The sequence below is a fragment of the Balaenoptera musculus genome, chromosome 4 (genome assembly GCF_009873245.2).
Source record: "Balaenoptera musculus isolate JJ_BM4_2016_0621 chromosome 4, mBalMus1.pri.v3, whole genome shotgun sequence".
Lineage (NCBI taxonomy): Eukaryota > Metazoa > Chordata > Mammalia > Artiodactyla > Balaenopteridae > Balaenoptera > Balaenoptera musculus.
Window position 1 is genome coordinate 129,319,044 of NC_045788.1, and position 24,478 is coordinate 129,343,521.

The following is a 24,478-nucleotide window of genomic DNA, read 5'->3' on the forward strand; positions in this document are numbered from 1 at the left end:
CCATGCAGGATCTTCAACCCAGCTCTCTGGTTCCTGCTGTCTAAACATATCCCCCAATCTCTCTTCTTCTCACCATGGAGGGCGACTCAGCTGTTCCTCTGCTTTTCCGCCTGGCGTGCTTACGCGACGTACAACCTTCCTTGCTTGGGTCTGTCCTCACTGATGGACTGTGTGTGCTGCTCATGGTGTAGTTGGGATTGCAAAATAATAACTATATTTTCTTCCTAGTCACAGTTTTTCTCCTTTATTTTACTGTCACTGCAAAGCTATTTTATTATCTTAGGAGTCAGCTGAAAATAAGGAGTTAATGCGTTCTGAAAATAGAAGAGGGAAAGCATGTTTAGATTCACATTCCCCCACCACTATTATGGATCATTAATTCTACTTTCTTGTGCTGACAGTTTTCTTCCTTTGGGAACATTAATGGTCTTCCCTGGTTCGTGGATCATTCTTCCCAGGATTCATAGCACCCCTGGCAATTATCCAGATAATTTTTCTGTTAAAGCATCGCAAGATCCCTTTGAATTTCATAGCTTTAATTCCATTTGACATATATTAGAAATTAAGTCTACTTAATTATTTTAATCTAATGAGACTATTTCATCTTCATTGATCCTTAATGAATTAGTCAGTTGAGAAGCTGATTTCAGACTCAGGGGTTATGATACCCCCAACTCCCCCACCCTAAAATATGGTATTGCTTTGCCTCTTCATGAACAGAGAGGACATTCCCAGCACTACAACTAAAAGCATTTAAGTAAGGGCTTGGTTTTTGGCTGAACGATATGATTGAGTTTGTTATAAACATTTACCAGTGGTCAAGCCATTTGGTTAGGGTTGCCTCTGTCTAGGGCTGTTGTCAGTTACGTTTATTCTACACTCCAGGGTGTGAGTAACTAAAATATAAGATGGAAGGGATTGGGAGGGGAAAGATATCACAGAAAGCTACATCTAAAAGCAGACTCTTGTTTCCATGCTTAGCATAAGCATATAAATTTAAGACATTCTGCAGCAGGAAGTCTCTATTGAAAGCAATGAAAATGCTTTATGTATGAAAGGAACAATCCATTCCACGGAGCAGGCTGTCTTTACAGTCAGTCCGGTGTGCTTTTATCACATAATAATGGCTCTTGGCATTTAACCAACCATCATAATCCTCTACAGAAAAATAAAAGTTAGGTTACAAAGGCATATGAAGTGCCTTGTGGTTGTCACTATTTGCTTGAAGATGAACTGACTCTTACTTATCTCTGCTAGAGCCTTATAAATGTGCCCAGTGAAAAATAATTGATGCCAGCTGATTATTGCCAGCCTTACTCTCTGAATACCCTCAGATTTAAATCTTACCCATGCATATTGAGTACCGCTAGGCAAGGGGGGTTTCCACACAAATGACCTCATCTGATCCCTGCAACAATTGTGTAAGCTAACTATTACATCTCCACTTTAGGGATGAGAAATATGAGGTCAAATTTTGGTCCACATAAATTTGCTAATTCAGACTAGATCTCTGATTCTGAATCTAGGTAGCCTTCATCTTTTTACAGCTTTGGTGGAACCTATGGCCTGCTTAAATTATGTTGATAGGTGGAGAGTTTTTGGTTTCTGGCTTGCGCAGTTGCCATAATGTGGTTATAGAACAACCTAGTAAAATCTATTCTGGCTTTCTGATATCCATTACACGTTCTTTCATAGTTTATAAAATGCAGCTATAAAGTATCTGTTTGGTAGATACGCTATCACCAATTTGACCCCCAAGATTTTTTGGTTGCTTTGCCAAGAATGTGGACATGTTTAAACATGTAATTCGTGGGGCTTCTATTTTCACAGAAGCCAAAAAAAGCCTTGGGCAAGAATAGCTGTGACAAACATTTTTCTCAATGTCTCTATTAATGCAAAATGTTGGGCAAGAGACCTTGGGGTAAGGTAGGTGTTAAAATGAACATCTCTTTATAGGCCTCAGCCCAGGGGCAGGTGGTAGGTTGGTTCTATTTTGTGCGGATTCCTTTCCTGGAATTTGGTTTCTAAATTCTTCATGTCCATTAGGGGCAATGTTTGGGTAGAGCTAGTTTAGACCATACAGTCAAAAGAAAGGAGGTACAATTCTATGTCCATTTGTAAGAATGAATGAAAAATCACTACTCTTCTTTAGGCATCAGTTTCCTTCTATTTGAAGAGGAGGTAATGATTGACCTCTCTCCCTTTTCTGAAGGATGGCACAGTCCTTTAATAGTCCCAAGGTCTGGGTCAGAACCAAATTTGTCTTAAAATTTAACCACATTGTTATGTTTTGGAGATTGTGGTTTGACCTATAGATGATCCAAAGCTAAGCTTTGTTGCCCCGGAAAGAAGAATATGTTTTATTTGTAATCAGGTGGAGGACATGCTGATGACTAGATTGTAATAAACTTGGTAATGGGAGTGACAGTGACTGGGGCATAGGCACTGGCATTAGGCTGGCATGAATTTGGACCTCAGCTCCACACCTACTAGTTTTGTGATTTGGGGCATATTATTTACTTTCTGTAAACCTCACTTTTCTGACTTGCAGATTGGACATAATATCTCACATCGTTGTGTGAACTAAATGTGATAATGAATAGATCGAGCACGGTGCTTGGCAAAATAATTGCTCAATTAATGTTAATTTCCTTCCCTAGTGAAATTGTTTACTGAATGAAATATTTAAGCACTAGTACTTTATATGTGTAAAATGAAATGAGAGAAACATCTCTTTGGATTTTTGAGTTAGGAACAGAGATGCTGATGCCCTCTTCTTTAAGCTAAGGTACTTGGAAAACAATATGACTATTTTTTCAAACCAAATTGAGCAATAGCTTCAATCCCACCTAAAGTTCTCCCATCTAATCTGAGAAGGCAGTAACAGGTGTCTCTGTGGTACACATTGAACTTGCTTTTTTCTCAGACAGAGTTTGGTAAGTCCAGAAACTGATGTCACCTCCACAAATAAACAATTTCGTAGCTTTGGTTGTGTACTATAGTATCTTGTTGTCCGAGCAGTCACTCCAGAAACTTCTTTTAGGTCTTGCATCAGTGTATCACTTGCTATCTGGGAAACAAAAATGGTAGAAAATGGAGGAGTCTTAGCATTCTAGGATTCTACTGCACTAGTCTTGAACATCCAGAGAAAACACTGAAAAAATGTCTGCCATTTTCTCTCTCACGCACACGTTGAAAAGTATCTTACAGTCGTTTTTTTGGCTGCTGGGACCACACAGTAAACATATATAGATAACTTGGAGCTTAATTTGATCCCTTTAATTTTTTTTTTTTTTTTTTTAGAAGCCCAGTTCATTAGGATACGCATTGTTAGAAGCGTTTGGGACACTCGGGTTCTTGTTCCCTTTAATATTGCCTACATCGATAGAAATGACTTAAATAGCCTTCATTCCAATCTTATATAATGTATAAGATGTGTAGTATAATTATTACTAGTGCTGACTTTGACCATAATGTAGATACTATAGAAATGTCAATTCTTAAAATATTTTAAAAATATTTACAGTTTTTGATAACAGAGTTTTCAAATATTGCAATTAGTCCTGTCTGTGTTTTTCCATTTAGTTTTAACAAATTATGCTTGTTAATTTGGGGACATTAAAATGCAACATAAATTTAAGCCAGACACCCCCATTCTGCCCCCAAAATAAAGATAACACTGAGAATCAAGGAATACATACAAATACAGTCTGCTCAGCAACTGTAGAATATTTAGCTTCCTAAATATATCTTCTGTGTGGGAAGCTGGGAGAGGAAAATTAAATTCTTACATTTTTGAAGTGGATGGGGCCAGTAGTATTTGAAGAAGCCAAGTAGAAAACGGAAACGCTTAAGCTGGCTTTGCCTCTTGCGGAGAGATGCTTGGCTGGGTCTTTTCCCACGGGGCTCCTTCCAGAGGACAGAGTCCATTTCGGGAGGAGCTTTGCTATAAACCGATGGATGGGATGGTGTGGCTCAAGCCGGCATTCTTGGAACAGGAGCCTGTGGTTTCTCTCTTACTTCATCTTGTTAAATTGGTCCAGATGACTGGGGTGGATACCAGAGATAGTAGCGGCTCTCTCACACTGCCATGTAATTTAAAGCCCTTGCAAGCTCCATCCTCAGGCAGTAGCAGGATGAGGGGGGATAGAGGAAAGGGGGTGTGGAGGAAGTGCCTCCTCCTGGGCTCTGACCTCATCCAAACCCCAATCTGTGTCCTGGGAAAATGTGTTTCAAAGTTGCCTTGAGACACTGTTAAGGAAAGGTCTTAATTTAACCTTCTTAGAACTGGCTGGGTTGTGAGTAGACCAGATACCATGGCATTGAGTGGACCAGAAAAGTTGTTTCTGTGACCCTACAGAGTTTGTCCCCTAGTGCCTGAAGAATACTTTTACCTTTTCATTTTCACATGAAATATCTTTGGCTTCCTTTTCTTTGAAATTCAATATTTCATTCTTTAAACAAGAGCATGTGATAAATGTGTCCAAACCATGGGAGGATGTAGGGTAATTGTGGAGAAAATAACAAGGAAACTTTCTCTTCCTGAAGAGAAAAGAAATTCACTATCAACATGGAGTTTATTTATTGCTTGCCCATTCCCAGCACAGGATTATAAGTATGAAAATCTCTTGGCTGAAATAGTCAAAATCAAGCAATGAGAACTGAAATAAAAAGTTTTATAGGTAAACAAGGATTTACCGTATAGCACTGGGAAATATATTCAATATCTTGTAATAAAATAGTATCTTAAATCCATGTACAGTTGATTAATTCATGGGTGCCAGTGTTTTAAGTGTCACATGATGTAAGTCTACTAGTAGCTCCAATTTTAAGTTGGAAACTTGATTCTTGTGCTTGAATTTTAGGAATCTATTTCCTCGGGTAAACACTTTATTCAGTGAACTCTGTTGGTCATATATTTTCTCCTGTTTTCAGGGCTTATAAGAAGGTAAGAGAGAGTCACTCTCAGTGAGGACCTTATGATACAACACACACACACACAAACCCACATTATATCATGAAACAATGAGAGTGTGCTATGTCATGCAGGACAATACATTTCATTACTCTGTAGTTCTACTTTTTATATCAGGTAAATTCCTGTTGGGATGAGAACAATATGTGTTTAAAAAATTCTTTGATGAGTTTCCTGAACTGGAGTAAACATCCAATGCTGTCAAATGGCTTTCTAGGAACAGTGGGTCCTGCTGACCAGAGGGCACTTTGATTTGTCCAGCAACGTTTGGGTTTAGTGGTACATGGCTTTGAATTATAAAGGGGTGAGAAATTTTAAGTTTCCTGGGGAGAAATTTGGGAAGGAGAGAAAGGTAGGGTGTGAATGAAGTGAGTCTCAGATAGGGAATCCTGGTAGCAATGCTTAGAAGATGGGCTGGGGGCAGCAGAAGGATCTAATGATATTTTTTTTTGCATTAAACTTTTTTTTTATCATGGTAAAAACACATAACACAAATGTTATCTTCTTAATTTTAAGTGTACAGTTCAGTAGTGGTAAACATAATCGTATTTTTTTTTTATTCGTATTGTTGTGCAACCAATCTCCAGAACTTTTTCATCTTGCAAAACTGAAACTCTATACCCATTAAATAATAATTCCTCATTTACTCACCTCCCCTCCACCCCCAGCCCCTGGCAACTAATGAGATAATTTTACAGTGTGTGGTGTGTTGTGCAATATAACTTCCCTTCTTGCTTAAAAAATAATTAATTTTGTTCTTTAATGCTTTCATACAAATTGAAAGAACATGTAGTGCTGCTGAGTTACATGTCAGGCTGGGTATAGACAGAGCTTTTAGGAGCCGGAAACTGAAGTGACACCTGGCATCCTTTTACTCCCTGAAACACTGAACACTAAGTATTTTTGGCTTTTTTAAAAATTGGCACTACTTCTTAATTGTGGGCAATCTTGAAAATATTGTGACGTATAGCATGATCTTCCTGCTGAGAACATATGAGGATACTGAATATATCCTGAAATACTCCATATCCTAATGTCCCCTTAGCATGTTCATGTTACCTGTACATAAAAACATCTTCAAGTCAGCTCTACCCACCACCAGAGCCTCCCATCAAGCCTCTTAGATAGCCTCAACCACCAGAGGGCAGACAGCAGAAGCAAGAAAAACTACAATCCTGCAGCCTGTGGACCAAAAACCACAGTTACAGAAAGATAGACAAGATGAAAAGGCAGAGGGCTATGTACCAGATGAAGGAACAAGAAAAAACCCCAGAAAAACAACTAAATGAAGTGGAGATAGGCAACCTTCCAGAAAAAGAATTCAGAATAATGATAGTGAAGATGATCCAGGACCTCGGAATAAGAATGGAGGCAAAGATTGAGAAGATGCAAGAAATGATTAACAAAGACCTAGAAGAATTAAAGAACAAACAAACAGAGATGACCAATACAATAACTGAAATGAAAACTACACTAGAAGGAATCAATAGCAGAATAACTGAGGCAGAAGAACGGATAAGTGACCTGGAAGACAGAATGGTGGAATTCACTGCTGCGGAACAGACTAAAGAAAAAAGAATGAAAAGAAATGAAGACAGCCTAAGAGACCTCTGGGACAACATTAAATGCAACAACATTCGCATTATAGGGGTCCCAGAAGGTGAAGAGAGAGAGAAATGATCAGAGAAAATATTTGAAGAGATTATAGTCGAAAACTTCCCTAACATGGGAAAGGAAATAGCCACCCAAGTCCAGGAAGCACAGAGAGTTCGATACAGGATAAACCCAAGAAGAAACACGCCGAGACACATAGTAATCAAAGTGGCAAAAATTAAAGACAAAGAAAAATTATTGAAAGCAGCAAGGGAAAAATGACAAATAACATACAAGGGAACTCCCATAAGGTTAACAGCTGATTTCTCAGCAGAAACTCTGCAAGCCAGAAGGGAGTGGCATGATATACTTAAAGTGATGAAAGGGAAGAACCTACAACCAAGATTACTCTACCCGGCAAGGATCTCATTTAGATTTGATGGAGAAATCAAAAGCTTTACAGACAAGCAAAAGCTAAGAGAATTCAGCACCACCAAACCAGCTCTACAACAAATGCTAAAGGAACTTCTCTAAGTGGGAAACACAAGAGAAGAAAAGGACCTACAAAAACAAACCCAAAACAATTAAGAAAATGGTCATAGGAACATACCTATTGATAATTACCTTAAACGTGAATGGATTAAATGCCCCAACCAAAAGACATAGACTAGCTGAATGGATACAAAAACAAGACCCATATATATGCTGTCTACAAGAGACCCACTTTAGACCTAGGGACACATACAGACTGAAAGTGAGGGGATGGAAAAAGATATTCCATGCAAATGGCAATCAAAAGAAAGCTGGAGTAGCTATACTCATATCAGATAAAATAGACTTTAAAATAAAGAATGTTACAAGAGACAAGGAAGGACACTACATAATGATCAAGGGATCAATCCAAGAAGAAGATATAACAATTATAAATATATATGCACCCAACATAGGAGCACCTCAATAAATAAGGCAACTGCTAACAGCTATAAAAGAGGAAATTGACAGTAACACAATCATAGTGGGGGACTTTAACACCTCACTTACACCAATGGACAGATCATCCAAAATGAAAATAAATAAGGAAACAGAAGCTTTAAATGACACAATAGACCAGATAGATTTAATTGATATATATAGGACATTCCATCCAAAAACAGCAGATTACACGTTCTTCTCAAGTGCGCACGGAACATTCTCCAGGATAGATCACATCTTGGGTCAGAAATCAAGCCTCAGTAAATTTAAGAAAATTGAAATCATATCAAACATCTTTTCTGACCACAACACTATGAGATTAGAAATCAGTTACAGGGAAAAAAACGTAAAAAACACAAACACATGGAGGCTAAACAATACATTACTAAATAACCAAGAGATCACTGAAGAAATCAAAGAGGAAATAAAAAAATACCTAGAGACAAATGACAATGAAAACGCGACGACCCAAAACCTATGGGATGCAGCGAAAGCAGTTCTAAGAGGGAAGTTTATAGCTATACAAGCCTACCTAAAGAAACAAGAAAAATCTCAAGTAGACAATCTAACCTTACACCTACAGAAACTAGAGAAAGAAGAACAAACAAAACCCAAAGTTAGCAGAAGGAAAGAAATCATAAAGATCAGAGCAGAAATAAATGAAATAGAAACAAAGAAAACAATAGCAAAGATCAATAAAACTAAAAGTTGGTCCTTTGAGAAGATAAACAAAAAACAAACAAACAAACAAACAAAAAATCTTCAAATTTCCCACAATTAAATAGTGCCAATAAAAAAAGAAGTCATGAAAACATTTCCCCCTTAGTAAAAAGCATTGTGGGTTGGCAAGCCAAGGGGGAGAAGAGGACTCTCTCTTCTTAAGAAAATTATTATCTGTAATTTTCAGTTTTTCTTTTAAATTATAGCAGCAAAGGGCATTTCTCCCTTTCCATGGCTGCTCTCATCTGTATCCTCTTAGGCATGCAAACACAGACTCCTAAAATCTTCTGGCTGTCACATAGGTAACTATGCTGAATTCGTGGTTCAGGTACCTCCATGTGGCAAGTTATGGGCTGAACTGAGTGTAGTTTATGAGTGTTCATAAGGACAGGAAATAGGATGCATTGAGTCTTGGGTCTTACCAGTATGCAAATCCTTTAACAGGGCACAGATGATTTAATAGCAGCTTGGTAAGGGTGCCCAGAGTAAATTGCTTTCATTCCCCTTACTGTTATACCTGGTCATTTGCCAGTGTAACAGGTGAAAATTGATGAGGGGGTGGTGATTTCTAGGATTGGAGGAGCCAGGAGTTCTGAATGCCTTTGGCAATGGCTTTATATCCTGGGGTGAGTTGTACTGTAATACTCCTGGGCACTACTTTTTAATTTATTTCACTATAGAAAGAGATAATGGCTCCAACAGGCTGAGTTTATGCTGTGAATGTGTTCATGGGGCAGTAGGGAAAGATGCTACATAATATAATTATTAGATGAATTTCCATGGATTAGAACACAACAGATGTTCCACATAAAGGTTAATTTCATCCAAGTCTATTTCAAATTTTATTTCCTTTAGAAGATCTCTACTCAGAGGCTTCATGACGAATAGGAAGGGTCATCTTATTTATCAATCAGATTTTATAGAATTTTGTAGAACTTTCTAGAATTTCTTTTGCATCCTGGGTGAGGTCACTAAATATGACACCCAAAGAAATCTGTGTCCTTGAAGAATATATTGTGAGAGGAGCAAGTAGTAAGAAATTCATTAGTTCTCATTTACTAATATAAAATTAGTGAGACTATGACCTAGTCAGACACATAGTTTACATATAAAGACTATTGTGAAGAGAGGATTAGACAGAAGAACTATTTAACAATTAAGTCATATTTCTCAGACATTATATAACATTTTTCTATAAATAATTGAAAAAGGTGATTAAAAAGCTCTTTAAAAGACTATTAGCTAGTATTTCTCCAAGTAATGCTTTTAATAATGTGCCACTAATTAGAACTAAGGATTACAAACTCAGGGAAAGCTAGTTCTTTAAAAATAATTTCTGGAAAGAAGATTTTCAACATGTTTCGGTTAGAAAGGCTTGCATGCTGGCCTTTGTTTCCCTCATGGATGGGAGAGAAGCAAAGACAGGAAGCCTTGTTCTCTTTGGCCACACACTTTATAAGCACCGTTTTATTTGGGGTTTGGTCTTTCATACGCTTTGTTAATTCTTGCAAGCATTATTTCCAGGCCAGCATCATTTTTTCAGTTTGGATTCCTTTCTTTTTTCTTTTTTTTAAAAATAATTTTTAGTGGAGTATAGTTGATTTACAATGTTGTGTTAGTTTCAGGTGTCCAGCAAAGTGAATCAGTTATACATATACAAATATATCCACGCCTTTTTGGATTCTTTTCTCATATAGGTCATTACAGAGTATTTAGTAGAGCTCCCTGTGCTATACAGTAGGTCCTTATTAGTTATCTATTTTATATATAGTAGTGTGTATATCTCAGTCCCAATCTCCCAATTTACCCACCCCCCCATTCTCCCCTTGTAACCATAAGTTTGTTTTCTATATCTGTGACTATTTTTGTTTTATAAATAAGTTCATTGGATTCCTTTCTTGTAGGGCTCCTCCACTCTACAAGATGTGATAGAGCTACAGGAACAGAAAACAAGGGGGGATTGAAACAGACAACTGAACTATTTCCCCATCACTAATTCTCTAAAGCAGAGTTTAAGATTTCTGGGGAGAAATACAGAATTATTAGGGAACTTATTTTTCCTCCAGCGCATGCCAGGTAACTGACCTGTAATGGGTCTCATGGCTCTGGCTTGGGCCTGAGAATGCCCCGGAATAACACTGGAAGATGCATGTGGGGAGGATCAGACCACTTCTCTATTTGCAGTCAAGTAGAATCAGCTGAACTCTGTCCAACGTGGATGGACAGTGCTATTCTCATGCAAAAACCCTCCTTCTAAAGAATATCAGTAGAGCAGGATGGTTGGTAATTTATTCTGCTACAAGGAAATGGACTGATTTCTTCTTCTTGTTGTTTGTGAAGCCTCTGCCGCCTTGTCACGACTCCATGGAATCCATGCAGGTGTTCAAACAGCACTGCCAGATAGCAGAAGAATACCGTGAGGTCAAAAAGGAAATCGCCCTGCTTGAGGAAAGAAAGTAAGTACTGTCCCCCTGCGCACCCTCAGCCCTGAATACTGACTGCTGGTCATGGACCAGGGGTCGTGGACTGGGAACGACAGAGGAGGAAAAGGCTGAGCATGGGAGCAAGAGGGAGGGAGACATACCGGGAGGAGAACTGACATTCTGTGGTTCAGAGGTTACATGCATGTCATGTTTGATTCTAGAAGTGATCCAAATGCAACTGCGCTAGATGAAATGCTTTACAGAGTAGTGAGAGGAGCCACAGGAGTGCTTCCTACTCAAATTTAATTTTTTAATAAGCATTCTTTAGTTCAGGAAATTAAAGATGCCAAAATACCACCTTGAGCCACATTATGTTCCATGTGAATGTGCCCAAAGACCCCAGAGTACTTTGTCTTGGGGTGAATTTTAATTAATGCTTGAATGGTGGAGTACCCACATCAAGTAAAGAAGCCACTGTGATGACTCTTTGGAATAATGGAAATGGATTAGTTGCCTAACTACATTTTATAGCCCAATAGTCCAGTAAGTTTTTACCTTGATAGCTTCTATTACCATTACAGTTCTGCTATAGGGAATTAGGCAGTTCTATTAATTAAAGCACTATCACTTTACTTACTCATAACTTTATGCTTCAGAATTCTCCTCCTTTTGATTGCACTAAGTTCTGCTGATGTCCACCCAGTGATCCCCATTCTTTCATACTTTCAAAGCATCATAGCACTGGTCAGTTTGTACTTACACATTTATTAGGGAGATCTTTTGATGAATATTTGCATCTCCTGCTAAGTGGTAAGTGTCATAAAAGGGAGGATAGTCAGGTGTCTCTCACCATCATATTTCTGAAGCCTAGCACAGTGCATGGCATGTAGATACTGAATAAACTTTTGTTGAATGAGTGACACATAATCCAAACATACTGAGTCTGTAAGTTTCTGCTTCTTCCCTTCTTCTTACTGGAGTGATACATGGTATCACTCCATATTTATATCAATATTTATACTTTGTATTTATATTTATATAAAACTTAATTTTTAAATGAATATAAATGAAATATATTTTGTTTTGAGAGATTTATGAAATTCGTGGGACCCTTTGGAGACTCCCCAGAATGGTGGTTGCACAGTATAATATGGTAGGGAGCAGCATGGGTTTTAGGGTCAGACTTCTACATTCACTGTAAGACCACAGTTAGCATGTTATTTTCTTACTTCCTTGCTTCAAACATGAAGTCTTACCTGGACTTTTGGTTATAGGGCATTGAATGATGCTTACGAGGAGATCAGAAATACAACATTTCCTTCGTATGTCTGAGACTTTCTTTTTGGTCTAAGAGTTTTCATAAATTGGTCAGAATGCTTAGATTGTCCATTTACACACAATATGAGCCCTAAAAACAGTTTCATAAAGGAACAGAGGAAGCTTACTAATAATGTGACCAGTGATTAAGTTAAAGGAGGACTCGTATAATAGTAGCCTATAAAGGTATCTTCCAGTGGGTGTACGTGTGTGTGTGTGTGTGTGTCTGTGTGTGTGTCTGTGTGAGAACTGTGGTGTTGTGATAGGAAAAAAAAGCCCCAGGTAATTATGTATTTATTTGTAAACACTTTAGACTGGAAGTACAGTGTTATTTAAATTAACCCCATGTGTAGCTTTTTTGGGTGGGGGCAATGCAAGACTTACCCACTAAATTATATATTTTGTAAGTTTATATTTTTGTATATTGCATTAAAAATACAATAGGATAACAATATGAGAGTGATTCATCTGCTCTTTTATTAAAACATATTCCTGCTGTTTCTGCAAAACTAGTCTTACTTCCTCCCTAAACCTCTTTGAACTTTGGAGTTTTCTTGAAACCATGATGTTGTCTTTTTTTTTTTTTTCTTTTCTTCCTAATAATTGACTAGATGTGAGGCAAAGACCAAATTCTTTGATTTTTTTTTTCCTTTCTTTTTTATAAAGTCTCTCAAGTTCCTTTTCTTCATTCCCACTTCTGCCATTTGGGATCAGCACTTGTTATTTCAAATCTTGATCAATGTAATATTATAACTGCTTTCCTTGCCTATGGTTTCCTATTGCTAGAGAAGGGCACCCAGCGCTTGGCCTGGATTGAAAGATCTACCTCGGGCCTTAGTACCTCTGCAGAATGTTCTAGCTCATCCTTCGTCTTCAGCTACGTTGACCTATTCACTTTTCCCACCTCGGTGCCCTTGCTCACACCAGGCTCTCAGTATAGAGTCTCCCTCCTGCCTCTTCACCTGTCCAAATGCTATCCTTGAAAAGAGCTTAACCTGTATCTCTAGTCCAACCATCCCACAGTGATCAGTGCTTTTCCTGGGTGAAGGAAAATTCACTGGAATGATTCTTTGGGCACTTTTTGTGGGCTAGTGTTATCAATAGTTATCCACTGAAGTTTCTGTCCTTTCTGACTATGTATAGTTCCCTGCAGACCTGGATACCCTTTAACATCTCTTTGGATCCTAATCACTGAATAGGGAGCTGCATGTAGGGTAAAATATGAATAGGGGTGATTTACAGTAGCTGATGATAGGAAACTGTTATATGCTCCATGTATGCATTTTTTAAATTTGTAATTTGTATGGTCTGTATTTAAAATATGGAGCCAATATCAGCAATAAAGAATTGCTAAGATAAATTGTTAAAATTCAAAGTAGGGTTATATTTTATATCTATAAATAAATGAACTTTGTCCTCCAAGGGTTATGGGTGATCCGTGTTTTCATTAACACTTTACTGAAGCAAAAATTCGTTTTACAACAGGTATTTTCCTGAACAGTCTTTGTGTTCAAGCAAGATAAATTGGGCCAAATGGATTTGACCCAAGTAAATGCACTCTCCATTTTTTTTGATGATTTGGATGAGAATTTCTTCCCCATCATTTAATAAAGTGTGGCTGATTATGTTGCTTCCAGTGATTGGCTAGCATACGCTGGACACACAGAGAGTCACTAAATCAGGTATTTTAAAAGAGAGATTTTGAATATTGGAGCCATGTGGGCACAGGTTAAGCTGAACTTCTCTCTCATCTCCAGAGGGGGTCTCCCTGGACCTAGTTTGGGAGACTTCGCAGAGGGGAGAGGAGAAGAGTTGATTATAACTATTGTTTTAAATCATGTCTGTTGGGTGGATAAAGAGAGTCAAACATTTTCTGGGATTACAAATTCAGCATGGGATGAATTTAATTTAAAGAATAGCTTCTGGCTTATTGACCAGTGATATACAAAAAGCTTGTTCTTACTTTCATTGGAAAATTTTCTCTTCTCAATTGAAAAAAATGACAATTTTATTGAAAGCTTTAAAAATTTACCAAGAATTCTGACATCTTTACAGAACTCCTACTATCATTTTTGCCTATTTTTTCTAGGCCTTTTGGATGTGAATAGGTATTTTTATATAATTGCTTATATAGTAACATAAAATGTATACATACTTTTTTCAATAAATATTATAAGCATTTTTATAGAACACATATAGGTTTTGTGTATGTAATGGAAACTCATGGAAGTGAGGTACAGATATTTTATGGCATTTGATATTTATCACTGAATTGTTTGGCAGTTTAAAAAATATATGGTTAAACTATAATTAATTCTACAAATAGATTTACAGTTAGTAAAACTTGCTTGTGTTTTATCTTGTTCAGAGGAGAGACCACTCTTCTGCTCTATATATGAAAGATTGTGCGAGGTGCTCTGGTGTTTAAAAGATTGACTTAGACTGTCAGAAAAAGATAAAATCTTAGAAACGTCAGGTTGCAAAATGTTATATAACTTAAAAGAAATAATTCAGTGACTTAAAAAATAATTCAGTGGTTTTCAGTAGACTCACAGAGCTGTGAAACCACCATCACGATTTTAGAACATTTTCGTCGCCCCAGAAACAAACCTTGTACCCCTGAGTGGTCACTCCCCATTCCGTCCCGCCGGCCACTGGCAACCACTAGTCTACTTTCTGTCTCTATGTATTTGCCTATTCTGGATATTTGAGGTAAATGGAATCATGCAGTATGTGGTCTTTTGTGACTGGCTTCTTTCACTTAGCATAATATTTTCCAGGTTCATCCTTGCTGGGGCACGCATCAGTGCAGGCAGACCTCAGAGGTACTGCAGGTTCGGTTCCAGACCACTACAATAAAGCGAGTATTACAACAGAGAGTCACACAAATTTTTTGGTTTCCCAGTGAATACAAAAGTTATGTTTACACTATACTGTAATCTATTAAGTGTGCAATAGCATTATGTCTAAAAAAAAACATACATACTTTAATTAAAAAACACTTTATTGCTAAAAAATGCTAATCATCATTTGAGCCTTCAGCGAATCGTGGTCTTTTTTCAATAATAACATCAAAGATCACTGATCACAGATCACCATTACAAATATAATAATAATGAAGAAGTTTGAAATATTGCAAGAATTACCAAAATGTGACACAGAGACATGAAATGAGCAAATGCTGTTGGAAAAATGGTGGCAATAGACTTGCTCGATGCAGGGTTGCCAAAAACCTTCAATTTGTAAAAAAACACAATATCTGCACAGCACAATAAAGCAAAGCGCAATAAAATGAGGTATGACTGTACTTCATTCCTTTTTATTGTCAAATAATGTTCCGTTATATGGTTGTACCACATTTTATTTATCCATTTGTCAGTTGATGGACATTTGGGTTGTCTGTACTTTTGGCTATTATGAATAATGCTGCTACAAACATTTATGTACAAGTGTTTGTGTGGATGTATCTTTTCAATTCACTTGGGTGTGTACCTAAGAGTAGAATCACTGAGTCATATGATAACCCAGTGTGTAACCTTCTGAGGAACTGCCAGACTGTTCCTAAAGTGGCTGCACCGTTTTATATTCCCGTCAGAAATGTATGAAGTTTCCAATTTCTCCACATTTTGCCAACACCTATTATGTCTTTTTGATTACAGCTATGCTAGTGGGTGTACAATGATGTTTCTTTGTGGTTTTCATTTACACTTCCCTGATAGCTAAAAATGTTGAACACCTTTTCATGTGCTTTTTGGCATTTCTATGACTTCTTAGAGAAATGTCCATTCAGATCCTTTGCCCATTTTTAAATTATTTGTCTTTTTATTATTGAGTTTAAAAATGTTATATATAATTTTAGTTTCAAAACATTAGAAAGGTGTTTTCATATGGGAGTACCACAATCAGTATAAGACCTGTATTTTCATGGCTTTTTTAAGATACATAAAATGATGATTGAGGGAGCAACATCTCATTGAGGGGAACATATCAGGATGGGGGAAAAGGGAGCGTAAGTAATTTGTAAAGGCATAGTCTAGAAAGAGCCCTATTCTGATTTGTTTTTAGTCATGGTATTTACTTTATCCTGAAATTTCCAACAACAAGAGGTTTTTATGGTTAATCAGAAACATTTATTTCTTTATGGGCATTCCTGAAGGCAGAGGCTTTTAAACTGTGTTCTAGGGAACTTCTCAGAGATTGGGGATGGTGAGGGTGATGGGGGGCGGGGTACTGTACAAGGGCCAAACAGGGGAAATTCAATTTTATGTGTTTTATTTGCTTCACTTCAGGGTACAATTTTCTTTGCAAAACGATACCACAGTTAGAAAACATTGAAAACCAAACTTCGCTTTTTTATTCCAGGCACATTTTTCTTAAATATTTACACAGACCTCAGAAAGCAGGTTTCCACGGTCATAAAGAAACAGTAAATGGAGGTATTTCTCCACAAATGTTTGCAGGGTATGTAGTAATGTGTGGGAAAGTTCTATCCTCTTTCCTAAGATGTCTAACATGGATAAGATGCCTTTTGTATAATTTATAGGTTTTGAGTTCATTTTCCAACAGTGGAGATACACTCCCCGAGACTAACTAGGCTATGGAGAATTGAGAACAGGGCTTGGTTTGCAATAGGATTTCAACAAATACTTGTCAAGTGAATGAGTAGAAGGACCAAAGAACTGTCTTGACTCTTCGCTCAGAGGCAGAGGTGTGGACAAGGGGATTCTTTTTTTTTTTTTTTTTTAACATCTTTATTGGAGTATAATTGCTTTACATGGTGTGTTAGTTTCTGCTTTATAACAAAGTGAATCAGCTATACATATGCATATATCCCCATATCTCTTCCCTCTTGCATCTCCCTCCCACCCTCCCTATCCCACCCCTCTAGGTGGTCACAAAGCTCGAGCTGATCTCCCTGTGCTATGCGGCTGCTTCCCACTAGCTATCTATTTTACGTTTGGTAGTGTATATATGTCCATGCCACTCTCTCACTTCGTCCCAGCTTACCCTTCCCCCTCCCCATGTGGACAAGGGGATTCTTTTGTTTCAGGATTTAGTTTTATGTGAAATCCCAATATACCAGATTTCATTAGACTGTGAGATTACACTTTCCATTTATGCCCCAATCATAATGATTTGGGCCTTTTATACCTAATTACAGGCAGTCCAGTCTTTTAACTGGAATCTCATTCTCAGGTATCTCTCCACCTAATCCTCTCTGCCTGGAACCACATTAAAAGGGACAGAATATTTACCTCTCTTCAGTGAGAGTGCCTTTAACTTTGTCTCCCTTGCTAAGGAAAGAAACTCCAATCTTAGGGGAGCAGAATGAGGAAATGTTTTTCCCTCAGTCAGTTTCCCCAGTCGTTAGCATGTTACATTACCATGGTACATTTGTTGAAACTGACATTGATATATTACTATTAACAAACTATAGATTTTACTTGGAATTCATCTAATTTTTCCATTAATGTATTCTGTTGATTTTTTTTGTAGACTCCAGTCTTCTATTGAAATATATCATCTGTTCTTCTATTTCCTGAATATACTAATCATAGTTATTTAAAAGTCTATGTCTAAAAGAAAGACAAATACTGATGATATCACTTATATGTGAAATTTAAAAAATACAACAAACTAGAGAATATAACAAAAAAGAAGCAGACTAGCAGAGAATAAACTAGTGGTTACTAGTGAGGAGTGGGAAAGGGGAGGGGCAGTGTAGAGGTAGGCACATAAAACTACAAACTATTAGGTATAAAATAAGCTACAAGGATATATTGTACAACACAGGGAATATAGCCAATATTTTATAATAACTATAAATGGAGTATAACCTTTAAAATTTGTGAATCACTGTATTGTACACCTGTAACTTATATGATATTGTACAGCAACTATACTTTAATAAAATTACTACTTAATTAATTAAAATAAGGAAACAAACAAAAAACAGAACGAGGAAACATTTTGCCTTTCCCCTTACTCCTAACCCAGAATTTAACTCTTTTTCGGGTGATCGATAGTGGAAATCTCCATTTCCTATAGAGTCGGGGTTTTTAACTAGGCTGATTCCTCAGCCTCCTACCCCCAGGACATTGGCGATGTCTAGAGACATTTTTGGTTGTGATGATGTGGGGTGAGGGGAGGTGCTACTGACATCTAGGGAGTAGAGGCCGAGGATACTGCTAAGCCTTCTATAATGCCAATGTCTGGGACAGCCACCAACAACAAAGAGTTGGCCCAAAAGATCAACTGTGCCAAGGCTGAGAAACTCTAGAGCAAATCTTACTTCTTCCTGCAAAGGTAAGGTGTTGCCCTTTGGCTCCCAGAAGATATGGTAGATTTATTCTTCCTGCATCATTCATTTGTAGGGCTTCAATACAAAAGTCTAGACTGTTTTTGAAATTCCATTTCAATACCATTTATTGTTCCTCCACCTGCATAAGATGAAGGTGGACTTTCACATCCTTTCTGCCATCTTGAAGCTCTACTCCTCTCCTGTGTATAAATGTTGGTGCTAGAACACACATCTTTCAAGAACCACTAACAGTACAGTCTAAATCACAATTTAAGCTAAAATTCTCCCTATGATGAAGATAGTATTTTATTACACTATTATTTTTTTTAATTAATTAATTTAATTTTATTTATTTTTGGCTGCATTAGGTCTTTGTTGCTGCACGCAGGTGATCTCTAGTTGTGGCGAGCAGGGGCTACTCTTCATTGTGGTGCGCAGGCTTCTCATTAAGGTGGCTTCTCTTGTTGAGGAGCACGGGCTGTAGGTGCGTGGGCTTCAGTAGTAGTGGCTCATGGCTCTAGAGCATGGGCTCAGTAGTTGTGGCGCACAGGCTTGGTTGCTCTGCGGCATGTGGGATCTCCCTGGACCAGGGCTCGAACCCATGTCCCCTGCATTGGCAGGCGGATTTTTAACCACTGTGCCACCAGGGAAGTCCCTTTATTACAGTATTATTCAAAACGCTTTAGCTCCTGGGGGCTAAACTGCCTAGGATTTTGTCTTTTCCAAATCAAAGTCTTTAGTCAACTTAGAAAGTTCCAAGAGTTCTGGTCTTTCCAGAAACATAGAAATACTTGTACTAATGATGAATCCATTTCCCAACCTCCTACAACATAAAGAATCTCCTTAATTTTGAAATTAGTTTGCAGAAAGTTTTAAAGTTCTCTTTACCAACTCACTTGGATTTCCCCTTCCCCCATTTGTTGTAGCAAATAAAAACTTATCCAGGCATGTGGCTTAGGATGGGGCCAGCAGATGATCTATGGCGGACCCAAGGTTATGACCTTTTCACTGTTGAGGTACATCATCTGGAAAACTATGGTATAAATAAGATTCCTGTAATGATAGTCTTCTACACCTTTATCACATTACGCTGAAGGGAAATGATAAACAAGAAATCAAAGGCAGGACCACATTCTAGCCAATTATACATATTGACTTGCTCCTCCGATCATCTATTTGTAATATTATCTTTGTAGGTTGATGTGCCAGGGTTTAATTATGAATTGCTAATGAATGAGCATCAATTTGTCTATATAAATAGGTCTTGGACAGGAGGCAACAGACGTTTTGACAGTATTCATTAAATAGATGTGTAACTGCTTATCAAATACATGAAATTAATTTAGAAACCTATCAATTGAGTCTTCTTGATTCCAGTAAGGAAAAAATTATTATTGACTTTCTCCAATGCAAGAAAATTGGATTAGACAATCATGACCATTCCTTTTAGTTGTAAATCTGTGATTTTGTGATTTATTTTCCCTACTAGTCAAAACTAATAACAGATATCCTCAGGAGTTTTAAATGAGGTCAGATATGGAACCTGGACAGTAGCCATTATTTGTGTGACACAGTTAATTTGAAAGGAAGAAAACAACAGGAATAGATGATCTGATGAGTGAGGGATTTAGAGGCATGTCTCTTTTTACTTACATAAGTTTTACTAATCAATTTCCTTAAGATAGTTACATAAGAAACTTTACTAATATTTAATTATTGACATTTATTGCTTAAACTATGTTTAGAGGCAAAGAACCTTAAGCATTTAATCAGAAGGATAGGTTCGATTCATGGCTGTTTCTTATTAGGTGTGTGACTTTTTCCAATTATATTAAACACTTTGAGTTGCTGTTTACTCATCTTTAAAATACATGTTGTCTCTGAGGTACCTTACTCTTCAATTATATTTATTCAATAAATATTTATTGGGAGACTTTATATATATATTTTTTCCCCCTTGGCTGCACCGAACCCGACTAGGGATCAAACCCATGCCCCCTGCAGTGGAACAGCGGAGTCCTAACCACTGGACCACCAGGGAATTCTCTATATTCTTTTTTTAAACCATTTAAACAAATTGAAGTGTAGTTAATTTACAAGGTTGTGTTAGTTTCAGGTGTACAGCAAAATGATCCAGTTTTATACAAATATATATATATAAATTCTTTTTCAGATTCTTTTCCATTATAGGTTATTACAAGATATTGAGTATAGTTCCCTGTGCCATACGGTAGGTCCTTGTTGTTTATCTATTTTATATATGGTAGTGTGTATATGTTAATCTCAAACTTCTAATTTATCTCTGGGAGCCTTTATATTCCAAATACTATGGAAGATTCAAAGATCAATAAGGGCCCAAAGGAACCTTGTGTATATGCATATGAATGTTCCAGATTATCTTCCCTTTGTCCCTTTTGGGCACTTTCTTTCCAGTGCCTGGTTTTGCTCAGTGGTCACCAAATTGGGTACACGAAGCAGTCTGTTGAATGCAGGAAGAAAATACTAGAACTTCTATTCTGATTTGCTTTTTATCCTTTTCCTGGGGCAACTGTTTGATAGTTTCAAATTTACAGAAAAATTACAAAAATGGTAAAAAGAACCCCCATACTTCCTTTACTGCATTCATTAATTATTAAGAATTTTCCCAGTTGTGCTTTATTCTCCCTCTCCCAAAACTACATACTACTGCAGCTCTCTCTCTCTTTCTCTCTTAGATAGATGGGGTGTCTATCCATCTATCTATATCACATGCACATATACAATTATATATATGTGTATATATATATATATCATGCTCCATTGCCCTAAATACTTCAGTGAGTATTTTCTAAGAACAAGGACATTCTCTCACTTGACCTCAGTACAATAATTAAAATTAAGAAATTTAGCATTGATACAGTAGTATTATCTAATTCACAGGCCATATTTAAATTGCATCACTTTCCCAATAATGTCCTTCACAGCTTTTTTTTTCCAATCCAGATTTGCACATTGCATTTCATTGTCATTTCTCTTTAGTTTTTCTACATATGGAACAGTTTTAACATTTTGAAGCATACAGGCTTCAAATACCACAGAAAAGATGTTGTGTCTTTTGTGATGCATGGGGCATCTATTGGTCTCATTACTAATGATGTCAAGTTTAATCACTTGGTTCAAGTGGTCTTCCAGGTCTCTGCACTTTTGCATACAGAGGAGAAAGAAATATGACATACCCTTATGTTGAGGCAAAGGAAAATTCAGTTAAGTCTAGTTTAGGATTAACTGACACATATAAGGGGAGTGGACCTGTCTTGGATTGTCATGTTTATTAAATCTAAATATATACTGCAAATCTTTAGCTCCTTATTATGTGTATTTACATCAATGAATTATTTACAAATACTTATTGTTTTAGTCGTTATCACTACAAGTTCCCTCCAATAACCTTAGCTTGCTTCCTAAATTCAGGAGTCAGGCCAGCACCAAACGTAGAGATATTGCTTTGTTAGTTAGGGCGACAAGATATATATAAGGACTAGGGAAAGACATGGAAAATAATATCTGCAGGAGGCAACTGGAATTTCTTCAAAAAGATTTGTTACTTTGCCTAGTAAAGATTTGTTAAACTCAGAAATAGAAAACAAAAGAAGATAATAACTGAATTTGGAGGACAAAACTTAGGTAAGGGACAAACTATGATTCACCTACCTGTAAGACAATAACATCTTACATTTTAAGCAAATTTTTCTGTTTTTATTCCTAAAAAATAGTCATAATTTTTATAATTTGTTGTACTCTGTAAAAGATCGCCCCTTTTGACTGTCAAAGGACTTATTGAGCTTTTTCTCGTATATGTTTATTTTATTTTATTTCTATTTATTTATTTATTTTTAATTGGAGTATATTTGCTTTACAATGCTGTGTTAATTCCAACTGTACAGCAAAGTGAATCAGCTTTATGTGTATTTATATCCCCTCTTTTTTAGATTTCCTCCCCATTTAGGTCACCACAGAGTATTGAGTAGAGTTCCCTGTGCTGTACAGTAGGTTCTCATTAGTTATCTATTTTCTACATAGTATCAGTAGTGGATATATGTCAATCCCCATCTCCCTATTCATCCAATTCCCCCCGCCCTTCCCCCATGGTATCCATACATTTGTTCTCTATATCTGCGCTGGTATATGTTTAATATTTTGGGTATATCTAGACGAGGTGCTGGAATAAAATAAAGGCATCTAACATTTGTGAAGTTGGAAAAATAAAAGTAATTCATTGGAGGCAAGCAGAGATGGGTAAAATTGAGAAGAGTAGAATGACATGTTCGACTTCCATTATGCTGTTGCTGTATAATTTAATTTGTTTGCATTACATTTTATGCTTCTTCCTCACTTGCCCCCCTGAATCTTCAGAAAGGAGCTCATTGCCAAGCTGGATCAGGCAGAAAAGGAGAAGCTGGACGCCGCTCAGCTGGCTCGGGAATTTGAGGCACTGACGGAGGAGAATCGGACATTGAAGCTGGCCCAGTCCCAGTGTATAGAACAACTGGAGAAACTTAGAATACAGTATCAGAAGAGACAGGGCTCGTCCTAACTTGAAATTATTCAATGTGAGCATAAGAGGTTGGTGGCTGCTATGCACTGGCCAAAAGATTTTTTATTTTAAAGGGATAGTGAGTAAAATCTATTGCTTCTCCTTATTACCCACATGGCCGATGTCTATACTAACGAGTTTAATGCTTGCCTGATATAGTTTGAGAGAAGGGTTATTTTATTTTAAATAAGGTAATTAAAACAAACCTATTACCAGATGTTTTCAGAGATCATAATTCGTTTCCAAAGATATTTGTTTTTTCTTATTTAGCAAGATATGATCATACTGTAGATCCGGGTAGAAAATGATAGAAATAGAACATTGACTGATTCTACTAAGAATCATGAACAGAATTCAGCCATGAAACAAAGTAGTAAGATGCTCACTGCAGTTTCATATCTGTGTATTTTTAAATTTCACATCTTTAATATTTCTACGGTGCTCTAATCTGAACTGTCAGAAACTTCTCCAAATATATTTATGTTCACCAGAGTTAGATTTAATCCCTCAGTGATTGATTGTACTAAGAATAAATGGTTGCATATCATAAAAGCTTTCTCATGAAAATATTAGCGGAAAGCATGTTTGTGCCAGAAGCACATTTGCCAGTGCTAACTTGCTGTTGTAATAAAAAGCTGATAAGGCTGCATTTTCTCCATGCCACGTTACCTCCTGGTAAACATCTCTGCCTTTGCTTGTGTGTGTTCTGGGAGAAATGGAAAAGTATTGTTTGGACATTTCTTTGGTGAGTTCCCATGAAAACATCCCAGTAATCTGAACAGTAAAATTCTAACTATTACTCTGTTTTGGATTTAAGGAGATGTTTTGGATCAATGATAACTAATAAGAATATCTGAGTAAATTTAAGATTAAAATGATTTTTCCCTTGTTCTATCTATCACCATATTTTGCCAGATTGATCTCTTTGTTTTATGTCCATTTCTATTCCTGTAACTTCTTTTTCAGTAAACATAGATCAAAACTCTCAGTCTGTATTCTGTCTCTTTCTTAACCTCAATTTATGCTAAAAGTTGGGATGGGTTAACCCTAGTCAGAAATTGCTCTTAGTTGTATTTGGAAGTGCCAGAAAAGGAGTGAATCCCTTTTCTTGTGAGACTGTGGTTTCTCATATAAATAACTCAGAGCTCTATATTGAATATGATCATTAGTGTCTTAAAGTATTTGCCCAGAAAACATAAAAGAGAATAGCTGATTAAAGCAATAAGATGGCCTGGGGGTCATTATCAACTGGGGGTGACTTTACCCTCAAGGGACATTTGGCAAAGTCTAGAGATATTTTTGTTGTCACGACTAGGATGAGGGAGTGCTTCTGGCATCTGGAGAGTCGAGGCTGGGGTTGCTGCTAGACATCCTGCAATACACAGGACAGCATCACAACAGTGAAGAATTGTTTGGCCCAATGTGCCAGTGGCACAGAGGTTGATGCATCTTGGGTCAGACTAATCACTGGGCAGCTGGGCAAATGCCAAGCGGAAACATGATGCAGGGCCATGGGTTTCTTGTCCTATGGTGTGTTTCCGTAAGGTCCTTGGCATCCTCACCCTCAGTCTCCTCGTTTGTAAAATGAAGCTTTTCGATAGCTC

The 24,478-nt window shown here is 37.2% G+C and overlaps 1 protein-coding gene across 4 annotated transcripts in view; it reads left to right on the forward strand.

Moving 5' to 3' along the window:
* MAP3K7CL (MAP3K7 C-terminal like) overlaps nucleotides 1-23,862 on the forward strand; it is a 41,115-nt gene extending 17,253 nt beyond the window's left edge. For all 4 annotated transcript variants that reach the window (XM_036850634.1, XM_036850637.1, XM_036850633.1 and 1 more), the window contains 2 exons: nucleotides 10,601-10,716; nucleotides 22,694-23,862. In XM_036850634.1, the coding sequence (XP_036706529.1) occupies nucleotides 10,601-10,716; nucleotides 22,694-22,874 (297 nt within the window). In that variant the 3' untranslated portion in view covers nucleotides 22,875-23,862. The remainder of the gene's footprint in view (nucleotides 1-10,600; nucleotides 10,717-22,693) is intronic.
* Nucleotides 23,863-24,478: the final 616 nt, after the last annotated feature.